Source organism: Heterocephalus glaber, unplaced genomic scaffold (genome assembly GCF_053883595.1).
Source record: "Heterocephalus glaber isolate CG9 unplaced genomic scaffold, H.glaber_assembly_v1.0 deba00000122, whole genome shotgun sequence".
NCBI lineage: Eukaryota > Metazoa > Chordata > Mammalia > Rodentia > Bathyergidae > Heterocephalus > Heterocephalus glaber.
In genome coordinates, this window is record NW_028258138.1 from 80,974,731 (window position 1) to 80,998,323 (window position 23,593).

General features: G+C 47.8%; 1 protein-coding gene across 7 annotated transcripts in view; it reads right to left on the minus strand.

The window, feature by feature from the left end:
* Nucleotides 1–23,593, minus strand: part of Unc13c (unc-13 homolog C) — a 456,112-nt gene that overhangs the window by 17,109 nt on the left and 415,410 nt on the right. For all 7 annotated transcript variants that reach the window (XM_087217356.1, XM_087217351.1, XM_087217371.1 and 4 more), the window contains one exon: nucleotides 19,670–19,817. In XM_087217356.1, the coding sequence (XP_087073482.1) occupies nucleotides 19,670–19,817 (148 nt within the window). The remainder of the gene's footprint in view (nucleotides 1–19,669; nucleotides 19,818–23,593) is intronic.

Genomic DNA, 23,593 nt, shown 5'->3' on the forward strand with positions numbered 1-23,593 from the left:
GTCTCGCCTTCAAGGTGACCAGGCTGGACGGCTCAGCGGGGGTGTGTAGGAGGCAGTGCTGAGGCCCCTGAGCTCCCAGGCTGAGGCAGGAGGACAGGGTCACCGGCTGCCCATCTCCCCCTGTGGCAGCAGATGGGACGCAGCCTTCTAATCCTGCCTGCTGCTGCCTGACCCTTGCCTGCCTGCACTGGTGCATTTCGAGGGGTCTCCAGGGCCACAGTGGTGAACCTTTTAGGGCTTTCAATGATACCGACAGCCCTCTGTGGCACGCGCCATAGCTTCCCCCCTGCTCTGGGGGACGGCAGGGGCCCTGGGATGGATAGGGACTGCGCATCCTGCTGCCTGTTGCTAAGTCAGCAGTGGCCATGTCCCTGGTCCGGTGGGAAGGAGTGGACAGGTGCCCCGACCTTTGGTCACCCCAGCTTGAGGCAGAGGCTGGCAGGCAGGACAGGTCTCATGCTCACCCAATCCCCAAAGCCGAAGGATTTCTCCCGCTGAGAGGCACAGTGAGTCAGTTTTATTAGCTGCCTCCAGAAATGTCCACATAACACAACTGTTATGCCATGGGGCTCACATTTTACATCTTCCTTTCCTTTTTTGTGAGCTGATGTCTGATCAGATTGTACCCAAGCGAGGTTTCTGCTCCAGTGTCTCAGCCCACCTGCCCTCCAGGGCTCCCTCTGGCCACCGAATACCCTGTGCCTCTGGCTTGGATCTGAAGCAGTCTTAGCTATGCGCCACTGCTCTGCCCCTTGATGAAAAACCCACTTTTATTACCCTCTGGAGTCCCTTGGCTCTTGGCATAAAGGCTAGAGAAAATGTTTGTTGCTAATTTGACTGATTTAACTCATGTCTATTGTACAGCATTCCAGTGCTCTTTGTGACTAAGAACTAGGAAGAAAGCAGTTTGCCTGATGCCCACTGCCAAGTTCAGTGTTGGCTCCAACAGGCACCTCATGGCTGGTTCATGCCACACCTGCAGCCAACCTCAGGCTGGCAGGGTTAGGTGCCAGTCCACTGGGGAGTCACGTTAGGGTATAACAGAGGTGAAGCGTTTTTGTTGACAGAAAAAAGTAGTTCTTTTGTACCAGAAACAGACACCACCAAACACTGAGTAGGTGAGAGTAACAGTCCACAATTAGAAATGTGTTTATCAATAAACACCTGAAAAATAAGGTACTGAAATAACTCACAGGAGTGTTCTTGGCAGGTCAGTTATTGTGTAGTCAGCAGCACAACAGTACCATGCGGACAAGGAACCCAAAGGTTTTCCCTAAGCTAATCCGATCCACCCACGCCCAAGCCCACCTTCTCAGACTGGACCTTCGGTCCCAGCTCCTCCGGCCTGTGCCCCATCCCATGAACAAAGCCTCTCTTTCCTACCTCAGGGCCTTTGCTGACAGAGTCATCTGTTCAGAGAAAATCCCTTCCCACAAGCCGTGTGCCTGCATGAGGATCCTCACTAGACCTGTCTCTTCGACACAGTTGCCTGGGTAATGACGCTACTCTCCGGGGGGCTTGGGGAGGAAACAGTCCCGGGCCCACCGTGTCCTCCGCAGTGTAAGCTGACCCTCTTCCTGCCCCACAGTCCTCTCATGGGCGCTGAGCTGGATCATAAACTACTCTGCAGTAGGGGTGTCCAGCATTCCTTTTGATGCAAAGCACCTAGCAGAGGAAGGGGTTAATAAATTGTAATAAACCTGCTAAATTATACCTTGAGAATTGCTTCTCCCCACAACAAATAAAAATAATAAAAACAATTAGTTTGAAAGCAAGATAAATTGCTGCCTTTTCCACTGCCTCTGACTTTAATATTGTTGCTGGGGAGAGGCAGGTGAGAGCAGAGCCCACGTTTTACCATAGGTCTTGAGGAAGAAGAGAAGAAGGGCCAGAGAGTTCCACAAGGGATGGAAGCAGATGATGAAATGAACTCAACACCTGCCTAGGGACAGCATCCTGACTCGGGATTAATCTCCACTGTATAGGTGACTGGACATGTACAGGAAATGGTTAAAACCTTCGGGAATCAAGTGTCAGCTACTGTAGGAAAACTGCCCTCTGGAGGTTCTTGTAGTGCCTAGATCTGTAATCAAGTGTCACTGAAGAATGTTAGTTTTTCAAAACTTGAGCCATTTCACTGGGGTTAGAGAACAAATCCTTATCTCTTATGCTGTCTGTAGACAAAAATGGGAACAATGATTACAAGAGACACAGAGGAAATGCAGATTCCACTGCAGGCTTACAGAAGGTGCAAAGTCAGAGCGAATAAAGAGAGCAGGTGCTAGATTCAGAGAAAATTGTTCGTCCTTTATGTTTTATTGATCTGCAGCCCTGAAGCTGGCAGAATCACGCATGTTGTGCAGAAAATGTATGGGATTTGCACCCTTAGGATGATGGGGTTTGCATCCCAGCTGCTAGCGGTGAGATTTTGATCCTTAACTTCATTTTATCCCCACTGCTAAGAGAGAAGGAATCTCTACCTATGCTTTTGTGATTTAATAAATTTTAATAATTTGATAAATGAAAATTTGCTTTTGGTGTGAGTCATTATGAGCAGGATTGAGTAGGAAGAACTGGGATGGGGATAAGAGTAACAGTACCATCTTATTTTACTTAAACATCATTAACATCTCTTTACAATAGCACATTTGCTTATTTTTCATTTGGTAGATATTTGTGAGCACCAGTGTCCTGGACATCGGAATGAAAAAGGCACCTGGTATGGTGTGAATCTCGGGTGGTGCCCCAGGGCCCACATGCTGGGGCCTGTCCCCAGCCCATGGTGCTTTGGGGCTGGTGGAAGGTGATCAGGCCACTGGAAACACAGCCCTGAAAGGGACACTGGTGCTTCAGCCCTTCTTGTTTTGGTCTTTGCTCCTCGTGCCTCAAGGTGAGCATCTTGTATACCACAAGCCTCCTGCTGTGACGCCTGCCTCAACACAGAACCAAAGCAAAGGGTGAGGCGCCCAGGGACTGAAACCCCTAAATCTGTAAGGCAGCCCAAACCTTCACTCTTCATAAGCTGCCTGCCTCAGGTGTTTTGCTGTGGGATGGAAAGCCAACTAATACACCAACAATACCCTTGCTAGCATTTTTTGAAGGGAAACAACGTCTTGCTTCAAATTCATGAGTATCTGTGTCTTAGTACCACACAGCAAGTGCTTCCAGAGTGCCTGAGTGATGATAAATGCTTCATGAATAATTTATATCAACTTCATGAACTTCAAGTAGTTTCTGACATCTGAGCAGACAGAGTTAGGATATTTAGTAAAAATTATGGAATAAAATCAATAGAAATGAATATAGAAAATAATAATGCTAAATATATACATACCCAATATAGAAAGAAAACATTAATAGACTGAAAGGGAAAGACAGACTCCAGTCCCATAACAGTTGAGAAATTGATCACCCTACATTCAGGAATAGATGGGTCACTGGAACAGAAAAATCAAAGAAATGCCAGATCTTATGGACATGTACGGAGTATTCCATCCAACAGCTGCAGAAAGCCCCTTCTTTCATCAACTATGGAACAGCTGCTGGGACAGAGCCTATGGCAGCCCACAAAGCACATCTCAACAGATCCCCAAAACTAAAACCACAACGAGCATCTTTTCTGACCTCAATGTAATAACACTAGAAATCAATAGCAGGACAACTCTAGAAACTGCACAAGTACATATTTACCATTAATGCAAATACAACTTAGCATTAATGGTCAGTTGACTATGGAGGAATCAAGAATAAATTCTTGAAGAAATGAAAATGAATATAGAGCACACTGTGAAAGCAGTGCTAGGAAGAAGTTCATAGAAATCAATGCGAACATCAAAAAGTATAAAAATCTCAAATAAGGAACCTATTGATGAATCTCAAAGAACTAAAAGATCAAGAACAAAGCGCCTGCAAAAATAGAAGACCTGAGCAGAAATGGATACAAGGTGGAGTGAAATACATCAGACACAGCAGCTTAAATATCATATGGTGTCTCTCGTGTGAGTGAGGCAAAGCCGGATGCGCACAGTGAAGGAGGTGTAGAGGAGACCAGGGGTTGGTGGGGGGAGTCTCTTGCAAATGGGAAGGCGGTCAGGAGATGGGGCGAGGGAGAGGAGAAGGGTGGGGAGGGGAACAAAGGAGAAAGATAAGCCACAGACAGGAGCCTGATGAGCTCAATGAATGTGAACCCTCTGTGCTGTACACCGGAGCTGAGAATAACAACATCAGCAAGAACAAAAATGGGGAAAGGGGAATTAGAGGAGGAGGGAGGGAAAGAGGGCCAAAAGAGGCTGCATATGTGCCTGTGCCCACTACTCAAGATGACTGTAAACTGCGTGCTCTGCAAACACGTACTAATGAACACAGCTGTAATTATAATTATTCTAGAATCTTGGGATACTAACATCAAAATAAATAGTTTTCTAAATCTGAAAAAAAAGAAATGGAGACTAAAAAAATCGATGAAACAGAGCTGGTTCTTTTAACAGATAACCAAAACAGAAAAAGTTTAGCTTGATTTAAAAAAGAGAGAAGATACTCAGAGATGAAAGAAATTCAGAAATGAAAAGGGAATGATTACCCCACAAAAACACAAAAGATCACTGGAGATTACTACGAACAACTCCATGGCAGCAAATTGAATAACGTAGGAAAAAATGGACAAATTCCCAGGGAAATACACTTTACAAGAAGGAATCATGAAGAACTAGGAAAGCTGAATAGACCAATAGCAAGTAACAGGATTGAATCAGTAATCAAAACTGCCCAGCCCAGATGCTTCATGCTGAGTTCTACCAAACAGTTAAAGAAAAAGAGAATACTGATTCTTTTCATGTAATTAAGAAAAAGCAGGGGAAGGAATTCTTCCAAACACATTCTACAAGGCCAGCATTACCCTGATACCAAAACCAGAGAAGGACAAAGCATAAAAGGAAAACTACAAGCCAATATCCTTGATGAATATAGATGCAAACTCCTCAACAAAATTCTAGCAAACTGAAACCACTGAAAAGATGGCCCACCACGAGCAAGCGGATTCACCCCAAAGATACAGAAGCACTCAGTGCATGCAGACCAAATGCTGTGATAAGCCACGCTGGCAAAGTGAAGGCCAGAGCCACATGGCCATCTCAGGAGATGCAGAAGAGGCATTTGATAAGATTCAACACCCTCAGGATTAAGATGCTGAACACAGGAGGTCTAGAAAGAACATTCCTCAGCATACAGAAGGCCATGAGCAATCAGCGAACAGCTAACATTATACCAGATGGGGAAAAGCCGAAAGCTTTCTAAGATCCGAAACAAGACAGAGATCTTGTACCATTTATTCAGCATACTTTCACCATTTATTCAGCATAATGCTGGAGTCGTAGTCAGAACAATCAAGCAAGAGACAAAAATAAATGCCACCCAAGTTGGAAAAGAGGGAGTCAAATTGTCCGTTTGCAGGTGATGCAATTTTATATAAGGAAACCCCCCCAAACTCTAACAAGTTAATAGAACTGAAGACTTCAGCAAAGTTGCAGGATGCAAAATCACATGTGAGTATCAGCACTTTGTACACGCACCATGAATGGAACTAGAAAGCATCTATTAAGTGAGTGGCTGGGCCCTGGCTCCTGCCCTGGTGGTGCCACCCCGGGGGCTCCCTGACGCGGCCTCTCGAGTCACTGCTGTGCCTGTGCCTGGGAGACGCTTCTCAGAGCAAGCTCAGCACCGCAGCCACTGCCCTTGCATTGTGGTCACCCTTTGCCTTTATGTCCAGGGCATACGTAAAAGGACCCACAGAACCAAACACTCCCACCTCTGCTGGCCTCCGGCAGCCTGGGCCTGGGAGGAGTCACCTGACCTTCACAGGGAGGCGCTGTCGCCTCTGACTCAGGACAAGCCCTTTGAATGTGGCTTTTCCGTTCGGAAAGACACTAATTAACAGTATTTCCCCGACATGAAGAGACAACTTTCTGTGGATGTTCTCTCTAAGCTCAAACCTGAACATCTCTCTCTCGGGTCTGAATTTTCAGCCTAAGTAGCTTAAACCCTGTTCAGTTCAGCCAGACTCAGTCCTGCCAGGTGTTGTCCAGAATCACCGGCTTGTTCCGTTAAAACCCTCAAGCCAAGCCCTTGGAAGACAATTACTACAAGAGTCATTCTATCACTGAAAGATTTCAGTCATTTTCATACTTAATATGTGTCATGCATTGAGGAAATATCTTGGCTACTCTTTTTAATCATCTTCAAAAGATGAAGTGATTAATAAAATGAGTAGAAAACTACTTTTTTCAGTTATTTAACTGCATTTCTACATAAGATCAAATGCAAGTCACTAGAAAACTGAGTTTGTACAAATAAGCCAAAGAATTAAACAAATGGAAGCTGCCCAAGAATTCTGAATTATTTCTACAGAGAATGTTGTGCAACTGTATCACTGAAAACACACAGCCTGAGTGGTGAGGCGTGTATGTCCATGTAGTTTTCATGGCAAAATAATAGCTGAAAACATAACTGTCTTAGATAATTTAAACAACAATAATTTCTTAGTTCCATAAATGAGAATATATTTATCAAGTACTTGCTGTCTAGGCATTATTCTAGGGGAATGTATATATATATATATGCTCATTTAATCTGCTCACCGGCCACACTCGGGGTGCCACTCGGCCTCCTTTTACAGCGGAGGGAAAGGAGGAGTGAGGAAGCTAAACAACTCACTCTTCCAATAAAAGGATATACAGTTAAAAAAATAAACACAACTCACTCGTGTGGCAAAGTTTAAAAATGGCAGCACTAGGACTCGAGGTGATTAACAATAGGACAATATCTACAGAAGAAAGTCCAGTTCATGGGAGAAAATAAATTCACCGCTCAGGAGTGCTTCCTCTGTAGGTGAGCAGACAATGCCTGGGGCTTCAGGGCTGCTGGTGAACTAAAGGGAGGCAGGGAAAGGGAGCTGACATCCACCAGGAAGAGGCTCGTATGCGCCCAGGGGTCTGCAGACCCAGCTGCGAGTGCCTGAGGGGTCCTGGCTCCCTGTGCCCTCTGCCCAGGGTCCTCTGCCTTCTGACTCCGCCTGACCCAGGACACAGCAAGAGCCCATCTGCCTGAGCCTGCAGTAGCTTACCCAGGCTGGATGTCCAAGATCAGTCCTACTCGCTTCTGAAACGTGGTGAGGAACTTTTGGACCCTGCACCGCACCAGTGGATAGCTAGGGGCTCTGTTCCACACAGTCACTGTCCGAGGGTCTTCACGCGTCTCCAGTCTGCTGCCTGATGGGGGAGCTGGGCGGCCTCTTCTCGGGGAGCCATGAATCCATCACCACGCCTCACTGCTCAGTGCTTCTGGCTGATCAGTGAGCTCACAGATGTGAGACTGTAGTTATGATTTGTCTTCCCCAACAGGGTACATGCTCTGTTACCTGGCCAGACACTCTCAGGGAGGAAATGCCAGTTAAAACTAGGATGCGTATAGCAAGTTGTTAAGGACCAAAAAATAAAGAAGAGGTCAGTCAAGGCAAGAAGAATACATATAGGAGGAGGGGAAGGTCTAGACCAGTGGCAGTGAACCCACGGCATGTGTGCTGCAGTGGGCTGTGTGATGTCATTGAAAGCTCTAAGAGGGTCACCATCACCGGTCTAGATCAAAGTTAGGTTGTTATCAGCTTAAAAATAGTCCGTTCAGACCATAAGATTTTTTATATAAGTCCTTTGGATTTAGAAACTACCTAGGAAAAAGTGACAGCAGATATATGTACACAGGAAAGAAGAGAATTGATACTTAGCAATACAGAAAACTACCCAACTACAAAGGTAAGTGAGAAAAAGGATCTATGAAAACAACCAGAAAACAACTGATAAAATGTCAGAAGTCCTCACTGATGAATAATCCATATGCTGTCTATAGGAGACTCACTTCATCAGCAAAGACACCCATACAATTGAAGTGAAGGGCTAGAAAGAGGGAGCTCATGCACATGGAAACCAAAAGCAAGCAGGAAGAGCAATTTTTGTATTAGATAAAATAGACTTTAAGTCAAGGACTGAAAAAAAGAGACAAAGAAGGTGTCTTGGTTATTTTTCTCATTGCTGAGACAAAAATCTGACACCCAAAGTTAGAGGAGAAAAGGTTTATTTAGGTCAGAGCTCATTGTTGGGGACCAGCCATGATATGCATAGATGGACGAGGCACCAGGTGACAGGCCTGCAGGCCCAGGGTCCCATTAACTTCCTAGAAGTGTGATTTCCTGCTGTGTGGAAAGCCATACAGACTCCAGAGAGGCAGGATAACATAAGGCTGAGGGCAATATAAAATGCAGACATCTAGTGTGAGGAAGGACCTTAACTTGTTCCCCTTTGAGACGCTGAACTTGGTGTCTATCTTGCTATTCTAATCTTACTACCCTGTGTTCCTGGGATCATGCACTCCCCCTCCTCTGTGTTCCTTGTTGACTAAATAAAAGCAGGCCCACTGTGGAGCTCTTGGAAGCCTGTCCACTAGAGATAGATTCCTCCTGGTCCCTCATTGCATATTGAATATTGTTTCTGAATCATTTTTTTATTCCCTGTCATTTTCCCAATAGATATTTGGGAGTCTGAAGAGCTCCCAATAGTTTGTTGAAATTTCAGTCCATAGTTGACTGGCTTCAAGGCAGGGTGGCATGGCAGAGGGGCATCACAGAGGAAAACAGTCCATGGCAAGGCAGGTGGTAAGCTGCAAACTGCAGCAAGCTTGCCTTCTCTCTTCCCTTTGTATGCTATCCAGGCAACCATCTGATGGTTACCCCAGGGTGAGGCTTTCATTATCCACACCCTTAACCCATATCCACATACCCTAATTCAGCCCTCTTTAAAACTCCCCACCTATGACTGCATGAGCCTTTGGGAGGACATCTAGACACAAGCCATATCAGAAGGCCATTGTGTAGTGGTACAATGGTTAATTCAGAAAGATCATATAATAACTCAAAATTCATGTTATACTTAACATTGGAACATATACATTTATAAAGTAAATATAAAGATATTTAAAAGGAGAGAGAGACTGCAGTACAATAATAGAGAAGGACTCCGACTCTCCTATTTTCAGCAATAGGTCATTCAGAAAGAAAATTAACAAAGGAATAGGGAATTGAAACTGTACTCTAGACCAAATGGACCTGCCAGACACAGAGCCTTCCAGGCAACATTGTGCTGTGCTCCTACTCTTGAGTGTTCATGAAATGTTTTCAAGAATAGAGAGTTTTAGGCATAAGACAGCTGGAATTTAAGAGGATCAAGATCACACCATGTAACCTTTCTGACTGTAATGACATAAAACTGGAAATCACTAACAGGAAGAAGTTCAGACACTTTACAAACACATGACAATTAAACTACATGCCATGGGATTCTGAAGGTGCCACTGAAGAAAATTTAAAATTCCTTCAGACAAAAATGGAAACATATCACAACAAAACCTATAGGTCTTTGTTTTTTCTGAAACAATGAAACTGACAAATCTTTATCTAGACTGACTCAAAAATCAGAGATTGCAAAGGAAATATTACACCAGGGGCCGCAGAGCTACCAAGAATCTCAAGAGACTATGAAAAATCACACACAAGTAAACTGGGTGACTCAGAAGACATGGATGCATTTCTAGACATTAGGACATACAATGAATCATGAAGAGAAAATCTGAATAGACTGACAATGAGGAAATTGGATCAGTAACTCCCCAATGGCTTCTGCTGAATTCTACAAAAGATTTAAAGAAGAACTAGTACTAATTCTTCGCAGATTATACTAAAAACATCAAAGAGGAGAGAATATTTCCAAGTGTATTCAATAGAGCCACTATTACTGTGATACCAAAACCAAAGACAACAAAAAAGAAAACTACAGATCGGTATCACTGATAAGCACAAAAATTAACAATAAAATATTAGCAAACCAAATCCAACAACACAAAAAAATCACCTGCAGTGACCACGTGGGATTCATTCAGGGATGCAAGGATGGTTCAACATACACACATCAATAAAGATACACCAATACATTAATAAAAAGATGTATAATAATTTTTTGTAGATGCTGAAAAACCATTTGACAAAATCCAGTATCCTTCATAGTAACAACTCTAAGTATGGAAGGAGTGCATCTCAGCACAGTAAAGCTCTCTGTGACAGACCCTCAGTTAGCACCATACTGAGTCTGCGAAAGATTTTCCTCTAAGGTCTGGAACAAGATGACAGTGCCCAATTTTTGCTCCTCCAAAATAGTGCTGGAAGTACCAGCCAGCACAACCAGGTGAGAAGTAAAAGGCATTCCAGATTTTCAAGGAAGAAGTCAATCATCTCTGTTTGGAGATGACACTGGTATAAACTTCTACAGACTCCCCAAAACTGTCAAGTCTAATAGACACCTTCAACCTACTAACAAGATTTGACAACCAACACAAAACCAGTAGCATTCCTGTACATTAGTACCAAACTATCTGCAAAGAAGTCAGGAAAGCAATACCACTTTTTACAGCTACCAAAAAAAAAAAAAAAAAAAGGAAAAAAAAGAAAACACCCATGAAAAATCCTGATTAAACAGCCAAGGATGTAAAGGTCTCTACACTGAAAACTCTACAGCACTGATGGAAGAAACTGAAGGCACAAGTGAATGGAAGACATTACATGGTCACAGAGTGCAATATCCACACTATCCTAAGAGACCTACAGTCAGTGCAATCTCCATCAAAATTCCAGGAACATTTTGCACAGAGGTTGAAAAAAGAACAATCTAAAAGTTTGTATAGAACCACAAACCCCCTCAAATAGCCAAACAAAAAAGCTAGAGGCATCACACTTACCAGACTTTAAAACACACTAGGAAGAAATAGGAGTCAAAAGGCACAGCGTGACATGAAAACAGGCATCTAGGCTGACAGAGCAAAGACTGCCAGCCCTGGAAGCCTCCAGTGTCCCCAGCCACCTGACCTTCCAGGCATGCAGTGGGAAGGATGGCTCCTCAGTGGGGGGGGGGGTGCTGGGAATGGGGGTCCCTTGCAGACAGACAAGATGAGGTCCTTGTCTCTCACCACACATCAAATCAACTCAAAGTGGATTAAAGAGTTCAATGTGAGATCTCAAACTATGAAATTATGGTAAGAAAACAGGGGGAAGCTCTGGATATCAGACAAGGCAGGACTTTGGGGAATGCGACCTCAAAAGCATGAGCAACAGGGCAAAGGTAGACAACAGGATTCCATCAAACTAAAGTTCCTCACAGCCAAGGAGACCTAGAGAGCAAAGTACAACCTCCCCCATGGGGAAATATCTGAAAACAATACGTCTGCATTCAGAATATATGAGGAACTCCGAAAACTCAATAGTAAAAAGCAAATGACTAAAAAATGGTCAGAACATTTAAAGATGGGCACCTTTTCGAGGAATACAAGTGGCTGAAGCTTCATGAAAAAGTTCTCACATCACTAATCAACAGGGAACGCAACCCCAAACCACACTGAGGTATTAGCTCACCCCCGTCTAACAAGCTGCTGAGGCTGTGGAGAAGGGAAACCCTTGCAGGACAAGGACTCCTGGATTATAAGCAGACCCTCTGTGCAGCCCGGCAGGTCCAGCACTGGTTCTGTGTCCAGTGGAGATGAAGCCAGAGCAGCTAAGTGATGTCTGCGTCATGGCAGTGCGGCTCTCAGTAGCCAAGGCGCGGATCAAACAAGCGTCCATCAACAGAGAACCTGATGGAGACCACCCTGAGCGAGCCACAAATTCATAAGCTGGCTTTCATAGTAAAAGTCAGTCTGCCTATTGGCCCACAGTGGCTGCCTGAAGAGCCAGCCGCTGGTGTGTGAGAATGGAACTCCCCACCACTGGTCACAGCGGAGGTCTCATTGACCCACGTGGCTCTGACGTCTTGGATGGCAAGACAGTACTGCAGCTAAGGGCAGTGTGGCTCCTACAGAAAGCTCCTACAGAGGCAAAAATGAATCCATGGGAAGAAACAAATTTCCCTGAGCTGTCCCTACTACAATATCTCATTCCCTTGTTGCTAGGGACCTGCCTGAGTCAGCGCTTTCTACTCCTGTCCCTGCACCACCCCTGACTTCTTCAAGGAGCTGTGCGTTCAGTAAACAGTGACAGCTCCAGGAGTCAGCGTCTCAGCCTGGTAAGAGCTCTGACTGTCCTGGGCCCCCTTTATGCAGTATAGATCTTGTCTTGTCTTTTGTTATCCTGCGCCGTGCCCTTGGTCAGGTGACTGGGAGTTTTCGCAGCTTCAAATAAGAACCAGGTGTGAAGACGTGGCACAGTGACACAGCGGAATCCTGCTCAGCCATGACAAGAGTGAGCCCCTTCATGACCACGGGGTGAGCTAGGACGCCTCATAAGTGCATTACGCCGGGCACAGAAAACCACGCTGTGAGCTCACTTCTCTGGAAATCTAAAACAGATGATTGTAGAAGTCGAGAGAACAGTGGTGAGCAGAGGGTGAGGAGCAGGGGAAGGGGAACATGAGGTGGTCGGGGAGGCACAGTGCTACCATTAGGAGGAACGCACTCTGAGGTACTCCCGGCAGCGTGGCCACTGGTTTCCAGAAATGCTCACATACTTCAAAGCAGCCCAAGGGGTATTTTCGGTGTTCTCACCACAAGACATATATTCTAAGGCAAGAGATTTGCTAGTTTCTCTGATTTTATCATTACACAAAATACACATGTACTGAAATGTCACATTGAGCTCCAAAATATGTATAATGTGTTGATTCAAAATGAAAATAAAACAAAGTCCAGAAACCTAATTGTTATGGACTGAAATGTGCCCCTCTGCGCAGTGCCAGATTCACAGGTGAAGCCCTGATCCCAGGCAGCGGTGTCTGGGGACAGCGACTTCCAGAGGGAGCTGGGCTCCAGTGACAGGTCAGACAGAGCCGTGTCTTCAGAGGAGGAGACTCGGGGAAAGGCCAGGGAGAGGGGCCTCACCCAATAATTACAGTTCTTTCTCTTCTACCTCTGTGGGGAAGGTCTCCAGGGTGGGAGCAGATCCTGGTTTTGGCCATCTGTCTCATTTCCCATGCCACATACATCCAGCGTCAGGCAGCGCAAAAGCCGTGCTGAGCTGGTGTCTGCGGGTCCTCGTGTCTGTCAGTACTGGGGCCACACAATGGAAATCCTACTGTTAGGTCTCAATTCCACTGCTGAAGAGAGAAGGCTGTACACCAAAATGGGTTTCATTCAGACGGTCATCACATTGGTTCAGATGTTTAGAAAAAAACACATTTCTCTGCTTAGCCAAAAACAGCCTGAGCTTGTAGCTGGAAGGATTTGGATCTGAGCTCAGTTCTGGTGTTTACCATCGCTGTTGCTCTCACTTGTCAAACAGTCACCCCTAGGACTCTGCTCATCTGCAGAAGCCCCGAGTTCTGATCGGGATGCACGTGGATGCAGCGATGTCCTGGGTGGGCTCGGCTTAGTGAACATGTGGGCCGCACGTGGGCCACGATGCCCGCCCTGCTCTCTGAACGCAGCTCAGACCTTTACCGGCCAACTTCCAAAGGCTTTACCGCAGAGGAAAAGCAGAGCCAACTTCCTTCTTTCCTTTCCACTGTACCTACTGGCTCTTGAGCCTCCCATGACAGCTTCTGGATTTTCCATGCTTACTGTCTTCACGCAGGGATGTAGGACCTGCCACCCTTGGACTGTGCCCTGTAGTTCCGTTCTACCCTGGGGCTTATGCATCCACAATGGGTGCTGTATCAGGTCACCCTGTCTCTTACAGAAAGAAAATTCAAGATGGTTATAAACCAGGGAATTAAATGACTTCAGGCGGAAAATAAAAAGAAGCGAGGCGGAGCTGCACAGTGCAAGATAGTGACACAATTTAGCCGGGAGTATGCTAGGCATCCGTGGCCTGCACAGGCACATTTTGCTTCATAAACATTGTCAATCTTCATAAAAGATTGTCAGGCAACAGCCAAGCTCTCGGTTGGGATTTGTAATTTGGTTTCTCCCTGTTTGCTCTTGAGGTCCCTCTGCTGAGATGCTGGTGTCCAGGAGGCCGCGACCTGGAGCAGTTAGTTTCTCTGGGTTCATGAGAGGAGGCCAGGGAGGAGGGGGACTTGGAGGGCAGGCGCAGCCGTGCCGAGATCAGGGACAGCGAGGGTCCGCAGGTGGCAGGATGCCAGCCAGCCAGGCTGGGGCTGCAATCCCTGGCTTTCCCGAGGGGCTGCAGATTGGCAGGTTTGGAGGAGATGCAGTGGAAACAGCCCCATGTGACTCAGGTGCTGAGCCAGGGGTCCTGGGGCCCGCAGGGCAGAGGGGTTTGAGTTGGGAGAGGTTTAACCAGACCCAAGGTGACCGGGTGGAGTTGGGGTCCAAACAACTTCGGAAGGCCTAACACAGGGGGCCATGATGGCAAGCACAGGGCAGGTGCCACAGAGCAGGGCTCTATGTCACCCACAGGGCTCTGTCCACGAATGCACACTGAATGGGAAGGAGGGAGAACAGCCCGTGCTTCACACCTTAGGAGGGGCCATGTTCTGGGTTCTCCTATGACGTGCAGAGCAGCAATGCCGTTCACGTGGAAGCTAACATCTGAAATCAGGGAGGAAACTGTGCAGGCTGAAGCCGGCCTGGGCGGGCTTTAGCATGTTCCTGGTTTCTCTCATGGATCTTCCTGTACCCCATTTTGCCTGCCGTTGTTATTTTCAGTGCGGTTTTCACAAGGATCTATGTTGAGGTATAAAGCACATGATTTCATTTTGTTTTGTTTTGTTTGAGTCAGGGTTTTGCTATGTAGCCCAGGCTGGCCTCAAACTCACAGCGACCTCCTGCCTCTGCCTCCCCAGTGCTGGGATTACAGGTGTTCATCGCCACGTCCAGCTGGAAAAGAAGAATTGCACTGACTGTACTCCATGGCTGTGAGTTTGGAGTGATGCTTTGCCCACAGGCTATAAACACACTCTTAAGGCAAGCAGAAGCCTGCAGGGATAGCATGCAGCCCAGCGGTTGCTGTGGTCAGCAGCAGGTGGCCCCACCTGCTCTGGCACCTGCCACCCTGCGCCCCCGCTCTTCAGCTGGGCCTCCAGCTGTCCCCGGAAGCCACGGAGGCCACATCTCCTTCTGAAGCCTCTTCTCCTCTTGCCGTGAGAGGTGAGGGCCTTCCTCTGGAGCCCTCCCCACAAGTCCCTGGGGTCCCCAGGGAAAGTGTGACTGGCCTCCTGCTCATCCCAGCCACAGGGACACAAGCTCTCGAGGGCTCACATCTATGGCTGTGCATCGGTTATGTCTTGGTAATGGATTAGGCTTATTTACTTTGAAAGCAAAGCGTGTTGCCTGTATTTTCTTTTTCAAAGGAAAATTATGATTCAACAACAAATACCTGGCCATTCTGGGATAGCTTGAAAGTCCAGAAAACCATAAGCAGCCAGAAAGAGGACCTACTATACTGTAATTTGCCGCACAAAAGTAATTGCTGCTTAGATTTGAAATTCTGTAAAGAAACCTCATAGCGAGAGTGTCTGGGATTTAGCAACTCACCTGCTCTATGCTGAGCTCCATCCTCAGCTGCCCAAGCTCTCAGTCCCTGTTTCCAACAACCAACCCGCTGCCTCCTGCCTCAGCCTCCAGCTGTCACCTGCTGGCCTCTTCCTGGCCAGCTTCCTGTGAGTCTACCGCTCTGGGAAGTGAAGGTGGTGACCCCTTAGGAGGGTGCTCACCAGGAGCATCTGGAACAGGACGCCACACAGCGGAGATCGTCTTGTCTCTGCAGGGTGTCCAGAGCCACGTGAGAAGGAGAGAGGGTGGAGGAGTGCGGGGACGCAGACAGCGAGGGGCGAGAGGCTGTGAGTCAGATCCCCAGACGTGGAGTTAGAGGTCAGGGTGCTTTGCTTAGAAAATGCACATGCGGTATTCACTTGTATTCACTCTCCTAGTCGCCGCCACAGAGAACTAAGCGCAAATGAGGCTGGGTTCACCACCTGCAGCACAGCGTAGCCCGAGCGCCGGCCGTCTTGAACCACAAGCCTTGCGCTCCTGAGTCCTTAATTCAGAGCGCCGCGTACAAATTATTCTTCCAAGTTTCACACCCAACTGGGACTCAGGAACAGCGAAGCCCTTTCTTAGCTAGAGACAGGACCACGTTAGTGAGCCGGCGCTCTGGCAGCCACGCTGCCCCACATAAGCCAACACAGGGCCTGCACACTGGGCAGACCGAGACTGCTCAGGGTCTGAGTCCAGCCTCTGCCCGACTGCCTTTCCAGGAGGACGCAGGGCAAGGTCAGCGCAGCGGGAGGAGCGGCCGGGCTGCTTCGGGAGAGGAGCCTCGGGGCGGGCTGCTCCTCCTGACCACACTGCCCTCTCCCTGCGGACTGGGTCCCTCTGATTCCTAACCTAAGACAACGATCTTTCGTGACCTCACAGAAGAGCTTGTCACAGAAGGAACCCAGTGAAGCCCTGCAGACCACAGCAGCGGGAAGCAGCAGCAGAGACAGAAGCCCCTCCAGGGCCATGGCAGGCAGCGGAGGGGATCCAGGAAACGGAGGGAAGCAGAGCCACTCACGGCCCTGTCCTCGTCGCAGAGCCTGGGAGTCGGAGTTCTGGGGGAGACAGCGGAGAGCCGGCACAGCGGGTTGGAGGGTGGGACGGCCCTCGCCTTGGCTGCCGCTCCTAGGGTGCAGGGGCGTGGGCAAAGGCGGTCCACACAGCTCAGCCTTCGGAGCGGGGGGAGTGCAGGAGGCGGCCGCGGCACCTTCCGCTGTAGCGTACCCAGCACAGTACCCACCACGGAGCACCCGGCCGGGCGGGCACGTAGCAATGCTGTGCTCCGGCACTGTTCACATGGAAACAGAAAGTGTCAGCGTGCAGACCACCTCCTGCCTGCATGGGAGATTCGCTGAGGTCAAACACAGGGTAGAGAGCAGCAGAGACCCTCCCGGATGTTCACAAGCAGCGAGAAGGAAGCCGGGCCTGGGATCTCTTTCCACACACGGGGTTTCTTTGCTGCTGAAGTGAGTGCGGCACTGGAGGCCTTGTTTCCGCCACCTGCCCTCCTGGCCCGTCTGCCCAGCGTCACCGTGACCTCGCCAGGGGACCACACGCGCTTCCTCGTCGAGTGGCCTGTGGGCAGCCTCCGCGGGACTAAGGCACGGTCCAGGAGCCCTGTCCTCCTCTCTTCTCCCTGTGCTGACCTCCTGTATGCAGAGCAGCGCTGGCCGGGCTGGGGGTCCCGGGAGAGGATTCCCAGCCTTGGCTGCTTGAAGGCCTCATCAGCCACCGGTGAACTGGCGGACAGCACTTCTGGCCGGCGTCAGGCCGAGGCATGTGAGCAGCTCAGTGCGACGTACCCACCAGCCGATGTCCTCGGCACTCTCCTACGGCCACCCCGGGTTCGCGTCCACTCGGCCCTGGGTCCCAATTCTTCTGACAATGAAATATTACGCTCAGTTTCCTCTCAGTTCTGATAAGAAAAGACCCTTTCCGCAGAGAACCGTTAGAGGATGGTTTCTCTTCTACCTCTGGGCACATCTTTTATATTTTGAGGAACGTAATTATGGATAATTAATGTTTTCACCAGGTAACATGACCCCAGAAGCCTTCCACTTGAGAGATTTCCAAATTTTACCGCTGAGATTAAAAGTGTGCTTTTAATATATGATCTGTTGACTTTTTCATGCACCATTCTGGACATTGTCAGAAATTTTCCCACTTAAATTATAAAAATGAGATTGACCAATGCCACATAACATTCATGCAATGTAACGATTATGTTGTAATATATTCATAGATTCCAAGATGCGAACCAGCAGCTCTCTATTTTCTATTTCAAATTAAAATGCATCCTACTCCACTTGTGCAGGGTATAGGTTATTAGAACGACCAAAATGATCCGATTTCAATTGTAAGAAACTTCAAATAAGCAGGGACTCAAAGAGTTTACTCACAAGAGGTGAAGAAGAGGATGGCTCATAGAATAAAACTATTTACTCATACATTTTAATTCTTACAGTCATTAGCTACAAAAGCTTATTTTTCTTCTCGGGAGTTTTAACTTAGACATTAAATATCTCTTTTCTGTGCAAAGCCTTTGTAATTCATGTTCTTTGTGCTGTAATAAAAGCCCAGATAAGAAACAGAATGGGGCCCAGGACGGCAGGGCCATTTGTCATTCTGCACTTCTTTCCAAAGTGTGGTGTTACCACTGAAAAAGCTACTGTGTTCAAGTTTTGTCCATTTGTCACTGTCTGCTACTGTATGAAATATTCAAAGAGCCCTTGGTATAATGAAATAACTGTAGGAAAACTTTTTATGATAGATATTATAATCAAGATGCAAGAAATCTTTTTGCATTAGCTTCTAAAGCTTTAAGTAACACATCCTGGGGAAATAATGAAAAAAAGGTGCAATTTTGCAAGCTAAATATTCAATTTAAACCACAAATGTTTAAAGGAAAAAAATATCTAAAAATTATAAATATTAAAATAATTTCTTTAAGTGCTATCTCAAACTGACAGGTACAGGAAATCTACGACCCCTTTCAGAGTACCTATTGATCAAAATAATGCTAATCTGGCACATCTTGTTTCAAAAGCAAAATAAACTTTTTTTCCTAATAGGAATATATTGCTGATATACTTGCTATGTGGGGCTTTAGAGTTAAAGAGTGCGTGGCGTAGGGCTTCCCTGGAGACTTCCTCTCTGGAACACTTTCCTGCTTCTGCTCATGACCCAGTCTGCCCCAGTCTCTCCTTTCCTGTCTCCTCAGGCCAACTTTTCTGGCTTTACCATGGCCTAATGTACATGGGCTTCCGGGCAGTCCTGAGGGTCGGCCTGCCTGGGTTCAGAGACCTGGAGAGGAGACTGGCTGAAGGCGGCCACACCCTTGCCATGGGTGTGTGGCCACTGACGTGGACGGAGCTGCATGGGGCCTTGGAGGAGGAACAGGTTAGGGGTGACCTTGGGGATTATACTCTGTCCCGGCCCCTTCCTGCTGTCTCTCTTCCCGATGTCATGCACTGAGCAGCTTTCCTCCACCTCACTCTTTTCGTCCACCCCGATGTCCCTGGCTCACAGCCAGCTGACCATGGACTGAAACCTTTGAAACCATGAGCCAAGATACAACTTCCCTCCCTTAAGTTGTGGGTTTCAGGTGTTTTGTCCCTGGGACAGGAAACTGCCTAACATGCATCACTTCTCAAGATTCAGCTCCCGCTGCTGTCATTTCCAGGATGGGTTGTTGCTGTTGCTGTTCCAGGGCTGTTGTGTGCACCGAAGGGTGTTGGCAGCACCGGGCCCTGCCCATGACATCCCTGTGGGGCCAATATTGCTCAGACAACCCTTTTGTCCAGGTTGCTGCCAGATAGGGGCCAAAGCCCTGCATCTGTAGCACCCTGCTCAGCAGAGCCTTCCTGGTGGGTGGTGGGAGATGCAGTGAGCACTGGTCACAGCGCTGAGCTACATCTCCAGCACTTTTTATTATTTATTTTGAGACAAGGCCTTTCAAGATTGCTAGGCTGCCCGGCTGGGTTGTCATCACAAGTGTGCACCCCACAGCCAGCTGGCACTCTTAGCACAGCCCTCCATCCTCATGAGGTTTCAGTTCACTCCACGCAGAACAATAACACTATTTACAGGAATGCTGAACTTTAGAGTGGTGGCGTGCAGTCTGCCTGGCCCTCAGCCCCGATGCATTACTTACTCTGTGAAGTCTGTGTGTCTATGAACTTCTTTATCAAGGCATCCGTGGTCTGGGTGTAAAGACTGAGAGCGTATCGCAGAGACTGAAGATCGGGGCTCTTCTCCAAGAAATTCTTCTTTAGGCCATTTCCTCCTGCATGGAAGTATTGCTAAAAAGAAAAAGAAAGTTACATAAGCAGTGTTGGAGGAAGGGTTGTGTTACTGAAATAACACAGCTCAAAAAAAGAACACAACACTCTCAAGGTGGGTGCAAACACACAGGCAGGAAGCATCGGCTTAGCGCTAACCATCATCATGGTCGTCATCATCATCTAATTCAGTTCTCAAGAAAAGAGGCTCTCAAAGGCCCACGTCTTCCTCTCAGCCCAACTTCAGTTACTGCACAGGGAAGTGCCCTGTCAGCAGCCTTCCAGGAGCAGCCCTGGTGTGGACTGCCAGCTGTTAGCCACGCCTGTTTGCAGAGCACGAGAGCCATGCCTAGGTGTTCTACACCTCACAGGTACTTGTTTAAGATTCTAGGCCAGGGGCCTACAGCCCCACTTTACCCATTCTTAAGTCTCACGATGGTGCAGAAATCGATCTGCTACACTGACTTCCGGGAAATCTGCCTGCCTGGGAAAAATACAACATGCGGGGTTGGGTTTCTGTTTTGTTTTTGCTATCACTGTCCAACAAACCCCCAAAATGTCAGAGTTTATACCCAAGGTGGTAGGGAAGGTGCCTGCGCACTGACAATGAGTATCATCGAGAGAGGTTAGTGCTTTTCCTGCATTACGCACAAACAACAATGGGGAAGGCAGAAAGACGATGAGACCAGGAATGTTTCCCCTGAACATTTACAGAGGACCACACATTTATAATATTCTGTTACGCTCGGAGGACAGTTCTCTCTCCTGGCCACAGTGCTGGGGGAAGTGGAATACCCGGCTGCTGTAGTTCCTGGGCCCGTCATGCACACAGCTCAGAGGGTTCCGAAGATGCAAAGAGTGACTCTGATCCACCCCCTGAAATGAACACTCAACATCCCCTGCTCTACTCTTTAAGAACAATGAACTGAAAAATCAAAATTATCTGCGTTCAAAGAGATGCAGAAAAATAAAATAGTCCAGGCATCTGCAAGCTCTGGAGTGTACTTTCAAAGTGTAGCACTGGAGGAAACTCAGGGTGTGCCCAGAGGAGGCGGGCAATGGGAAGCAGCTGCCTGAGAGATGCTGCCATTGCAGCTCCTCCTCAGGAAAGGCCCTGGTCACAGAAGCGTCTCCTTTGGATGCCAGCTGCGTGCTGTGGGAAGGCAAGTTGAAGCAACGGCTAGAGGAGGAAGCATGCAGAAAGAAAAGCCTTCCCTTACTCCTTAGAGGAGGCAAATATAATATGCTTAAAATTATTGCACATTTTGATCTTCTTATAAAAATTAAAATGTTTTCACACACAGACAATACAGTCGAGGATCAGGAGTCCAGAATTGTTGCAAATGCCTTGAAGGATGAAAAAATATGAGTCCTTTTCTTCAAGAAACATACGATACATAAAGAGTGGAAAAATATTAAATGGATGTATTGAGGAGGAGGTTTAGCCTGATCTTAACTCTCCATCCTCAGAAGAGGGTTGGGTGCGCTCTGGAGGTCTGTTTCCATGGTGAACCTAGCTGCCACCAGAAGGCACGGCCACCCCAAGACAACACACCAGCATAGGCAGAGATGGAGCCGGCAACAGGAAAGACCTGGAAGGGAAGGGGAGGGGAGGAGCTATTCAGAGCTATTACTAATTCATTCCCTCGGGCTGATTGTAACCCAAGTCAGGCAGTTGAGGCTCAGGCTCTCTCCATAGCCTTCAGAGTCTCTCTCCTGTGTACAGGTGGATCTCAGTGTCCTCAGAGAGGCACTGGCCCAGGATTTCTCAGTGAACCTCACACAGGAAAGGGTGCCGTCATGTTCCTTCCAGAGCTCTTAGAGGGTTAAATATGCATCTGAGACTGTAGCAGTCACATATTAGCAGGCTACAATGGCACAAGCTTCTCGCCCCTCCATGATTGGGCTGTGTGTTATCTGAGGAGTCAGACCGAAGCTTTACATGGCTCAAATGGGCATGTCAGACAGCAGAGTTGTTCTCCTACTGCTCCTTTGCTAATGGCTGCTACCCAGTTTTAAATCCTAGTCCAGGAAGAGGCAGGGCTTGGCTAAGTTCACTTCCAGCCAAGGTCAGCTGAACTAAATTCTTCCCCTCCAAGGGAACCGTTTGTTCTCTTCTGCAGAGGATACTAGTGGCCTGCCTGTGATACTCTTATCAGCAGGTGTCCGAGGCCTGCCCAGCTCCCTCCTTCCCATGCTTGTAATGAATAAACCTGGGCATCCTTGGTGCCTTTGTTTCTGCTGCCGGAGCAGCCTAGACTGGCCCAAGGCCCAGCTTCTCTCAGTCTCTGTCTCTGGGAGTCTTGTTGCTCTTTCCTGTCCTCGGATGTCATACTGTCTCGTAGGAGATGGAGACCCAAGGCTGGGGTTTTCAGTATGTCCTCTGAGACCATCTGGAAGCACAAGCAAGGAACTGAGGGCCCTCTGGAGGGTCAGGCAGGTACCGGCTTCCCCGTGTGTCTACGCCCTCTCCTGGCATCTTAACCGTGTCCTCCCTATCACTTTAATACATGGTTTCTACCACAGCTGAATGGAACTGGAAAGAGCTGTTACAAAGTATCATGTTTTTAATCTTGAAAAAAAACTATTTCTTTTATTTTTCATGAAACTACAGAAAATGCAATATTTTAGACCTGGCTGGACTTTTGAGATGAAGAGAGTACTGCTAAGTGAAAATCAGGATAAAGACCCTGTGCACGCTTTGCAAGCCATTCTTCTTATAATCCAAATAAAGTTTTCTAAATTCTTACCACTCTTCATATTTGTCATATACTGTTTATCTTTCCAAATCTACTTTTACTGACTTACGGGAACGTGCTAATGTCTCTTCACAAGACTGCCGGAGGAATCTCCTTTTTGGTTTTTCCTACACTATCTTGGTAGCACTTTTCTATCCTCACTCTTGCTTCCAACACTTGCATCACACTTTCAGCAAATCCACGAAGACGGTTCATTCTGCAAAGTTAGATGCAAGCATAACCACCCCATCCCTCGTTTGTAGAAAGCGTCTGACAGATACTGAGAACTTATGCTGACTTCCCTGAAGTCCTCTCGTGTGCATCAGATTGGATAGCTACTTGGGAACATGCCTCGGCATTTCCCTTTGCTGACAAAGCCACGCTGGGCCTTCCCTGGCATCCAGCCTCCACGGCCTGGCTCGGGTGGATGCCCTCTCTTCCTGCTGGCGCCAGGGGGCTGCGACCCTCTCCCCTCCCTCTCAGACAGGGGAAGAATTGGTTTCAAACTTTCCCTGTAATTTTGTCGTCTTCCATTTTTCCTCAAAACTATTTTGCCCAATTACCACATTTCCAGACAGAGACTCTGCCGGCTCCTTCTACACTCGGTTTCTGTCCTCTCCCTGCCTGAACTCCCATGGGGGCCTTGCTTCTTCACCTTTGGCTTCAACCTCGAGGCTGCAGAGGACGTGGCCTCAGAGAAGACACTGGCACCATGGAGTGCAGTCCAGGATGGGCAGTGCTGAGGTATGCACTGTTTTCCAGGCAGAGCCCAGCTGCTCCCAGCCTGGCCAGTCCTGCCCTCAGTGCCCGGAACTCACCCTGCACAGCGCAGCACAGCCCTCCAGAGAGCAGATGGCGTAGACGCCACACACAAATATGCACTGCTTGTGGCCTGCCAGCGGGAATGGCAGGGAGCAGAGTGCCGGGCTGCACCTCGAGGAGCACGCGTTCAGCTCACACCCCCGGCTTCTGCTCCACTTTGGCTCTGAGACCTCAGTGCCCAAAATACAAGGCCTTTGATTTTCAATAGAAAATAAAACCAATCTATTGTGTTACCAA